Below are 9,660 nucleotides of genomic sequence, written 5' to 3'. Positions count from 1 at the left end.
GGTACTTTTATTTCCCAGGGACAAGCCTGGTTTCACCCAGGACAGGGCGGGGTGGAGTGGGGAGGGAGGGCAGATGTCTGATCCAGGTGCCCACCACCTGGGATTCTCCCGTGGCTTCCAGCAAACCAACATCTCTGTTCAAAAGAAGGAAACAACCTTGTCTTCTTTTTTTTTTTTTTTAAGATTTTATTTATTTATTCATAGAGATGCAGAGAGAGAGAAAGAGGCAGAGACACAGGCAGAGGGAGAAGCAGGCTCCATGCAGAGAGCCCAATGTGGGACTCGATCCCGGGACTCCAGGATCAGGCCCTGGGCTGCAGGCGGCACTAAACCACTGTGCCACCGGGGCTGCCCACAACCTTGTCTTCTATACGGAAGAACCCAAAGCAGAAACCCAGTGTCTTCTCTCAAGGAAAGATGGCCCGGAGAGCAGGCAGACGGTGAGGAGTGCAGGCTTCTGTCCTGGCCCAGGTCAGCCGGAGCCGGTCCTGTGCGTTCCTCTGGATGATGCTAGCCACCAGCATCTCTCCTAGGGAAACGGGTATGAAATGGTTTGCTGTGTTGAAAGGGCAGAGGCTAGTTCCTGCCTATTACTGTCCCCAGAGCAGAGTGTCTGGGCTGTGGGTCTTGAGACCTATCCTTCTCTGGGGCTGTGGAGGGGTGGGGGGCGGGGAACGACACCGTGCCCTCTTGTGCAGCTGTTAAAGGGCCACACCATTTGGCGCAGAGACTTACGCTGGGTATTTTGGGATCAGAGCAATAAGATACAAAGAAATGCGTATGATCAGACTCCCAACGTGTATGTTTGTGTTTATATAATAGGGTGGCCTTGCCCTTCTGTTTCCTTGCATGGTATTATGTCAACTGGTTACAACAAAATCTAGTACTTTTATTATTTTTATTATTATTATTATTATTATTATTTTAAATCTAGTACTTTTATATTTTGAAAACAACAAATAATGAAAGTTTGTGGGGTTTTTGTTTGTTTTTTTGAATGAGGCATGCAGCATGAAGCTGAAGAGATGAGCTCTGGAATGACATTCAGGTGGCATCCCTGCTGGATTCTGCGACCCTCCCATTGTGTCGCCCTGGGGCAGCTCCTTCTCTCTAGTTTCCTCATCTCAACAGGAATAATATGCCTGCTTGTTGTTCATGATGAAGAATAACCATTTGTAAAGAGCTTCCTGTTCTCGCTGATGGATGATGGTTAAGTACCTCTAATGCCAGTTGTTCTTGTTACTAGAAAATAATTTAGGATGTAAAAATAATTAGGATATTGAGGGAAATGGCTATAAACCCTGGTGTGTGGGAGGCGAGCCACCAACTCAGGATCTCAACAAGACTCATCTGATCTCCGGGCCTCAGTTGCTCTATGTACCGTGAGGGAGCTATGCTGGATGCCCTGTGCTGCCTCTGGCCTGGGAGCTGGAGACACAGATAGATCCAGCTCTGCCTTCAAAGGTGGCCCAGGCTCTGGGAGAGTATGCAGAGAAGCTGAGTGGCTAGTGCTCTGAGAGCGTTCACCTGGGCCCATGGACAAGAGGGAGACGGAGAGAAGGGCCTGGTGGCAGCATCTGCAGGTGCCTCTGGGTCTCAGGTTTCTGGACATGCTGTCCAGAAGGCTGGTGGGGAAGCAGAAGACAGAGGGCTGGGTACCTGGTGTTGACTTAGGATGGGCTGGGGGAGCAGGATGCCACAGCAAGAACACCCCCCCAGAGTGCTATAGGCTGCCTCGTCTTCTGCAGGGAAGGTGAGCCTGGGGTCGTGGTGCCCCAACCTCAGAGGCAAAGGCAGGGTCGTGGTTCTGTTTGCACCTCTTGCTGCTTGCTTTGTTGAATTTTGAGAAGGAAGAGGACACCTGTTTCTCTTTTTGATTTTCGGACGGACATCCTTTTCTGCCTTGGAGGTCTGCTCTTGAGCGGTGTGACTGGGGTGGGGAGCAGGAGGTATTCCTGGCTTCCCAACTGGAAAGCATTTCTCAAGCTCTGGGACCAGATGTCGCTTATCCTGCAATTGTGAGTAATGTAGAAAATTAAAAAGTTTTTTAAAAAATGACTTTGGCTTTAATAGTTGGACAACATAACAAACTAGAAGACCTGAAAGCTCCCACTACAAACACTAAGAAATGCTGGATAAAATGTGACAAACATTAATTTAAGTTGACAGTTGACTTTGTAGGAAAGAAACCATATGACTCCACGTTCTTGGAACGAAGGCCTACGCTCTAAAGCACACGTACTTGCTGACACTTTGAGGGGAGACGTGGGGTCGGTTTGGTAACAGGGCTTGGATAAGAGATAAGCCTGTCCACGCAAAGTGAGGAAGGGGTGTTGGAAGTAAGCTTCCCCTCTCTCTGTGTAGAGCTCAGAACCTGTAGGTAAACTGATGGCCAATAGGAAAGCACCAGCTCACCTGAAAAGGAAAGGGACAAGCCAGCTTGTCTACCCTGGGATCTGAGCACAGGGAATAAAAACTCCGTCTCCTGAAAACTCAAAATCACAGGCCCCTGCCGTTCTTGTATTTGGGGTTCAGGTTTACATTAGACTCATGATCTGAAACTATCCAGTCCTTACAAATTAACATGAAAACTGGGAAGTCTGGCAGAAGCAATCACGAAATCCCTCTGGAGGACACACAGCCTCAAACTGGGTCATGCTCACAGGTGGCGGCCCACCAAATGGAGACCTAGGCCTACACCCAAAGAAGCAGTCACCCTAGAGTCAGAGGCATGAGCACAAGCTCCAGAAACTTCAGAAAAACAGAACTATGGCAGAGATGCTGTAAACTAAGCTAATCGGGAAGGATGTAAATGAGAGAAAAGAATAAGATCCTGTAAATGAGAGAAAAGAATAAGATCCTGTGAAGAGAATAGGCAAATCTGAAAGAAAGGTAAGTGGAACTTCTAGAGGTGAAAAATACAGACATTGAGCTTTCCCGGATGGGCCAAACCCAGTAGGATGGATTTGGGTAAGAAAGAGCGAACTTGAAGATTTGAAGAGATTACTCAGAAGAGGAGAGGAAAGTAGAAAATGTGAAAGACGTGAACTAGAAAGGCTTAGATCACATCCCACAAGTTCCATAGAAGAGTCTGGAGAATGTGTGAGAGGGAGGGAGGGAGGATTAGGTATTTAAGGAGATTATATATGATAATTTCCTAGAACTTTGATTAAAGACATACAACTTTAGATTTGGGCAGAAATCTGAGGGAGATTTCAGTTCATTGTTCTGAGTGGGATGAGTGAAACATAAATCGTTTAGTGACATGTAACTACAGATCAAAGACGAAGAGGATCCTGAAATCAAAGAAAAAGAACATCTACACAGGGTGTCAGTTATGCAGAGAGAGGACTGGTCAGCAGCGACGGCAGAGGAGGGAGATGAGCGGCAGCCTTCCACATGGCCAGAGGGAATAAGTTAACCCAACGGCCACTCAAGATTGCAGGAAAGAGGAGCACCTGGGTAGCTCTGTCAGTTACACATCTGGCTCTTGATTTCAGCTGAGGTCATGATCTCAGGGTCATGACATTGAGCCCTGTGTCAGGCTCCATGCTCAGTGGGGTGTCTGTTTGAGATTCTCTCTCCGTCTCCGTCTGCCCCTCCTTCCCTCCCTCTCTCTCAAATAAATCTTTTTAAAAATTGCCCTTTGTGCTTTCTTTCTTAAACTATTTGAGGATATGTTCTCCCAAAGAAAGGGTAGAACAAGAAAGAGATGACCTAAACCTGGAATTTAGGAAGAGAACTCCAACACTGGAGAGAGTAGAGGTAAATCCCAGAATGACAGCTATTTATCAGATCTAGGGAGCACCATGCCCTCAAACTGAAATGGATACTACTGTGCTTGATTATACCAAGGGGAAATTTTTCAGGTCCAGTAGAAAATTTTAGGAATGACTTACTGACAGGTACCTAGAAAGTGAAGCAAATGAAAAACTGAAGCAATAACTAACTCCAGGGAAAAATCAAAAGTTATAGAAGAAAGTGCATGTAATCATGATTTGTGTGGCACATTTACAATATTTACATGATCCTAATAACATAATGTTGAATATGGCTTTAACCACAATGGGCAGGTAGAGAGAAGGAGGTGTGTATAGGATAGCAGGTATGCATAGGATAGCTGGTGTAAGAAAGAGAAATCCATATCCCTGAATCCTCATGGATTAATAGATCATATCTAAAATTGGAAAAGAAAATAACAGTGTAAGAAGGTGCTTGAGAAGTAGGAGATAAATACCAGAAGAAACAGGTAATAGGATGAGAAAGTAGCTTGAAGGGAGTAGTGGAATTTGTTTAACTGGGCCACAATATGTAAGTAAATTACATAATACGTTAGAAGTTGATGGAGCACCTGGGGGGCTCAATCAGTTAAGCATTTGGCTTCAGCTCAGGTCATGATCCTGGGATCCTGGGGTTGAGCCCCACATTGGGCTCCCTGCTCAGCAGAGAGCCTGCTTCTCCCTCTCCCTCTGCCTGCTGCTCCCCTACTTGTGCTCTCTCTGTCAAATAAATCAAATCTTGAAAAAAAAAAGTTGATAAATGCCCTAGAAAACAGTAGAGAAAGGTAAGGGGGTTGGTGCATGTGGGGTGGGGATTCAATATGTTGTCAAGAGACATCTCCACAAGAAGGTGCCTTTTGAAGATTTTTTTTTTAATTTTTATTTACTTATGATAGTCACACACAGAGAGAGAGGCAGAGACACAGGCAGAGGGAGAAGCAGGCTCCATGCACCGGGAGTCCGACGTGGGATTTGATCCCAGGTCTCCAGGATTGCGCCCTGGGCCAAAGGCAGGCGCTAAACCGCTGCACCACCCAGGGATCCCAAGAAGGTGCCTTTTGAACAAAGACTTGACGGAGGCAAGCGTTAACTTTGGGAACGTGGTGGTGGTGGTGGTTGAGCGGCTTCCAGGCAGACAGAGCAGTCAGTGAAAGGGACCCAGGGCACGATGTGCTCGAGGAACCACCTGCAGACATGGAGTTGAAGTGGCCGAGGAGGTCAGAGTGGTGACAGTGAGGAGGGGAGGCCATTGTAAGGATCCTGACTCTGTGTGACATGGGCCGGGAACCCAGGCAGAACTGTGAACAGAGCCACAGAACGGTCTGACCCGCATTTTTTAAAGGATCGTGTTGACAGCTGTGGTTTGAACAAAGGTTAGAGGCAGGGGGACCCATTTGGAGGCTGCAGGGATGGGGACTGGAGGAGACGGCATTGGCATAAGTGTGAACAGCGGAGGCAGGAAAGAGTCTTTCCTAGTGGACTGGATGTAGGGTTTGAGGGAGAGAGGAGTCAGCACAAGCCTGAAGTTTTGTCCTGAATGACTGAAAGGATGGAGTTGCTGTCAGCTGAGCTGGGAAAAGCTATGGCAGAGGGAATCTCATGTTACGTTTAAGAGACAGGAGACAATGCTGCGTAAGCAGAGATACACGAGGCTGGAGTTTGGGAGAAGAGTCCAGGATGAGCTAAATTTGGGACTGTCTGCCTACACAAGGCATTTATCTTTTAAAGATTTTTTTTATTCATGAGAGACACAGGCAGAGGGAGAAGCAGGCTCCCTGCAGGGAGCCCCACGTGAGACTCGTTCCCAGGACCCAGTAGTCATGCCGTGAGCCGAAGGCAGATGCTCAACCACTGAGCCACCCAGGTGCCCCATATATAAGGCATTTTTAAAATATTTATTTATTTGTGATACACACACACACACACACACACACAGAGAGAGAGAGAGAGAGAGGCAGAGACACAGGTGGAGGGAGAGGCAGGCTCCCTGCAGGGAGCCCGACACAGGACTGGATCTTGGGACTCCAGGATCGCGCCCTGGGCCAAAGGCAGGTGCCAAACTGTTGAGTGTAAGGCATTTTTAAAAATAAGAGTGGATGAAATTGTTGAGACAAGTGTCCCCAAAATTTAGAGGGTGGGGAGCCAGTGAGGGAGACATCAGTGGGGAAACTGATAACCAGGAAGAGTATGGAATTCTGGAGGCCAAGAGAGAACATGGAGGAAGGGAGGTGACAAGCAGTGGCCTTGGATGCTCCACAAAATGAGGGCTGAGAACTGGCCGTTGAGTTTAGCAGTGTGAAGATCATTGATTTTGGGAAGGGCGGTTGGCAGTGTGCAAAGGTCAGACGGGGGTGAGTGCGAGGGTGGGACAAGACTGTCTCCACGGGACAGGGAGTGGACCTGCCGGGTCTCAAGTAGCCTTTCTGTGGGTGGGGTGGAGAAGATCCTGCATTTCCGACAAATTCCCAAGTGACCCTGATGGTACTTACCCCCCCACCTCCCGGTGGACTGTGCCTTTAAACACCAGCACTAGACGGTGGAAGCAGCCCTTATGCCCCTTGGCAGCCGAGGGAGGGAGCGTGCAGATGAAGTGTGTCAGGCCCATAGGAAGCCACACAAAGGATCAAATCCCAGCAGGGGCTGCGAGGTGGGTGAACCCTGGAGGCCTCTGCTCCACAGAAGCCGGTGGCCTAAGACCACATGACCTAGCAGTCCATCTGTAGGGAATGTTGGCAACAGGCAAATCCATGGAGGATTTGGGGATGGGAGGTGTCCCACCAGTGTGGGGCTCCTTTCTAGGGTGATGAAGATGCTCTGGAGCGGAGACTGGGGGTGGCTGCACTGACGGTGGATTGTGTGCATATTTTACCACCACAAGGGAAGACCCAGACTGTCCTAGGGTCTTGGTAAGCCTCAGCTCTTTGAGTGGAAGGTTAGGACAGGGTCACACTCTTCACACAAGAGAGGAGGAGCCTTAGTGAGTTTCCCCAGAGGAAAGGTGAACATCCAGTAGAGGCACGAATAGGTGCTCAGGGGAGAAAGGGAGGATCTGTGAGTGTCCTCCCTCCCCCCAGCCTGGTCAATCCCATAGGGAACCTCGACCAAGCCCCCTTTTTTGGTACCTGATGCAGGCTACCCTGTGCAAAGATGGAGAAAGTTGCTCACTCCTGCCGGAGCTCACATCCAACTGAGACCATTCGCATCAAGAGCAGAACAGAGCAAGGCAGGTCCTACCGGGGGTCAAACCACCAAGTCCAGAAGCTGGGGGCCAAGGAGGTGCACAAGTGTTGGGTCACCAGAGCGAGCCACCCACCTCCCTCCCTAAGCATGGCAACAAGTATGGGAACCTGTAGTAGCCCTGCTGTGTAGGGTCAGGCCCAAATCCTACCTGCCAACACCACATGTTTGGAGTAGGGATGAGCAGAAAGTGACAAATTTCTACTCACCATCCGGTCGAAGTCCTTATTTCCTGGGATCGCCTGGTTGCAATAACGACAGTAGATGTCATGTTTAGGAGGTGAAATTCTTGTCCCTGAATAAGCACAGAAACAGCGCCATAAATGATGGCCCTCGGCAGCAGCTAGGCCAGCTCCCCTGTAGCCCCGTCCATGGCCTTTGTCCCTGGCGGTCCTGAGCACCAGCTGTCCCCAGGCCTGCCTAGCTGTGAGTGTCCCACACTGCCCGCGTCACTGGCCAGATCACCCATGAGATGCCCTGCATGGCCACGGACGGCGGTGGTTCCTGGGGCAGCGTGGGAACCCCGATGACGAGGTGGTTTACTGGAGCAGGACTGGTTTAGGAGGAGGCCACGGCGCCAGTGTCCCAGAGGCTCTGGCAGCAAGCTGGTGTCTGTGTGCATGTCTGCATGTTGGGTGTGTGGAAGCCGTGTCATGTTGATGACACCGTGCGCAAGCCCAGCCACGCTGAGATGCAGGAAATGGTGCGAGTCTCAAGGATCCCAGTTTTTCATGTGCTGGTTTTGACCTCGTCTGGATTGTCTTGCAGGAGACATGTCTTGTGACCGCCTGCAAGCTCTGTGTACCGGCGGAAGGGTGCAGGTGGATCTCTCCCAGGTTGGGAGCATCCTGTGGGAGTTCAAGCGAAGCCTCCTGTTGTGCGGGGGTCCCTGGACTCTGTCCCAGCCTCTTGGTCCCCCTAGACCAGTCCCCAGAGGACTACAGTGGATGACACTGGGAGGCCGTTCAGGTCCGAGGTCCAGAACTCCAACAGCCAGGCGGATGGGAGATGCGCACAGCCATCGCCTGTCCTGCTGAGACCCCCGTCCCTGTGTCCACCCTTACCCGGGAGCCCCCCTGCCCTCTCCACCCTGGCCCTCACCTGTGCTGAGCCGGGCCTGTTCTCTCTGACACACCCGGAGCCCAATGGGGTGGCCGCAGTCTGGGCACAGCTCCCTGCAGCTGGCACCGTGGGGCTCATGTAGGCCCAGGGCGCTGAGGCGCCCAGCCAGCTCATGGAATCCATGCTCCATGGGGCGCTCCAAGTATTCCGCAGCCTACAGGGAGGCAGAGAGGACAGGCAAGGTCACCAGACCCCAGGCAAGGCAGCCCTGGTGGGGACAGGAGCCGATCTGCCTGGGGCACTGGAGTGCATGAGGAGCAGACAGGAGGGCCCAAGAGGGACTCCCCCTGGGGAGCAGCGGCCGTCTTGGGTGCAGGGGCCACAGGAGGCTCTTCTACCAGCCTCTGGGGAACGGGGGCCCTGTGTCCCTATGGTGAGCTCCTTCTCCCTTGCCCCTCGCACCTACCTTGGATAGAAGACAGTGGTGTCTCTGCACCCCACCCCCTGTGCCACCCCACCCCCTGCCTGCTTGTTTGTTAGGAAACCATGCTGGACCCTGACCCCCTGGAAGATGACTCTGCACGGCTGTGACCCACCAACATCTGACTACACACAGAAGCCAGGGTCCCAGCCATACCCGCAGCCTCCCTCTGTGTCTGCCTAGGCTACCGTCTGGGGGCTCCTGGGAGCAGGGGCCAGGGTGGCTGCCTGTCCCTCTGCAGCACCAGCCCCATGCTCAGGAAGTGAGTGTGGGACCCATCTGCCCAGACCTGAGTGTCAGGGGAGAGGGAGGGGGCTGCAGGGGACCTGAGGGTTGGGGGATGGGGGAGCTGCTGGGGGATGGGGGAGCTGCTGGGGGACCTGCAGGTCAGGCGGGAGGGGCTGCAGGGGGCACCCATGTGAAGAAGCAGGAAAGGAAGCTGGCCTTGGCCTGGCTATTTTTTAGAGCTTTCCTGGCCTGCGTCCCCTCCTCTCAGGACATCCAGCCTTTCCTGAAACAGGGACCACTTGCCCGGTCTGGTCCGTGAGGACATGGTGGGGGAGGGGCCACTGTGTCAGCGGCACTGGGTTGATGCCCAGGACCCCTGCACCTCTGCCTCCGCACCTGCTGGTGGGGCTCATGGTCGTCCATCTTCACCTGTGGGATGGGCTCCCTGCCTCGGGCTGGGGATGGATCAGCAGGCAGTGGGTCTCATGGACTGACGGATGGACGGCCAGGTGGGCAGAGGCCACGCTCTTCTTGCTGCGGATCAAGGGGAGAGAAAAACGGGCCATTGGGTGGTGCGATAGTACAGCCGTAGTCCTCACCCAGGGCCGGGGAGGAGGTCTCAGGCCTCAAGCACAAGCAAGACGGTGAGATCACCCATGTCCCCTCCCGGCAGGGCAAAGCAGGGTCACAACATCCACAGGAGGTCTGCCTGCAAGAAGGGGTGGGTGAGGCTGCAAGGGGCCAGGTGGGGACGGCCCTGGAGGTGTCGGGGGCGGGGGGCTGTCTCCCTCACATCAGTACCCTGCTCTAGGAGCAGCCCACTGGGGACAACTGGCCTCAGGCTTTGGGGCTGCCGCAGGTTGTCTCACTGTC

The 9,660-nt window shown here is 52.4% G+C and overlaps 1 protein-coding gene across 3 annotated transcripts; it reads right to left on the bottom strand.

Annotated features, from left to right (window-relative positions):
* Nucleotides 1-219: 219 nt before the first annotated feature.
* XAF1 (XIAP associated factor 1) lies at nt 220-9,312 on the bottom strand. Of its 3 annotated transcripts, none has more exons than XM_055306385.1 (5): nt 9,184-9,312; nt 8,118-8,292; nt 7,226-7,311; nt 1,660-2,010; nt 220-529 (listed from the first exon to the last, which is right to left on the bottom strand). In XM_055306385.1, exons 1-5 carry the CDS (start codon nt 9,208-9,210, stop codon nt 473-475), a joined length of 696 nt encoding a protein of 231 aa, XP_055162360.1. In that variant the 5' UTR covers nt 9,211-9,312; the 3' UTR covers nt 220-472. The 3 variants fall into 3 exon arrangements, with proteins under 3 accessions (XP_055162360.1, XP_055162361.1, XP_055162359.1); XM_055306386.1 differs by having other exon boundaries at nt 1,862-2,010; XM_055306384.1 differs by lacking the exon at nt 220-529 and having other exon boundaries at nt 1,033-2,010.
* Between the last annotated feature and the right edge of the window lie 348 nt (nt 9,313-9,660).

Source organism: Nyctereutes procyonoides, unplaced genomic scaffold (assembly GCF_905146905.1).
Source record: "Nyctereutes procyonoides isolate TBG_1078 unplaced genomic scaffold, NYPRO_anot_genome, whole genome shotgun sequence".
NCBI classification, from domain to species: Eukaryota; Metazoa; Chordata; class Mammalia; order Carnivora; family Canidae; genus Nyctereutes; species Nyctereutes procyonoides.
Note: the sequence above shows the minus strand (reverse complement) of the source record. Positions and strands in the feature narration are given on the sequence as shown.

Bases quoted from the DNA above. Each gene is read 5' to 3' on its own strand.
- XAF1 (XM_055306384.1), bottom strand. From the start codon at position 9,210: ATGGACGACCATGAGCCCCACCAGCAG. The intron at 7,312-8,117 runs GTGAGGGCCAGG...GTGCTTATTCAG, and splicing joins ACAGGCCCGGCTCAGCACAG to GGACAAGAATTTCACCTCCT. The intron at 2,011-7,225 runs GTGAGTAGAAAT...TCACAATTGCAG, and splicing joins ATAAGGACTTCGACCGGATG to GATAAGCGACATCTGGTCCC.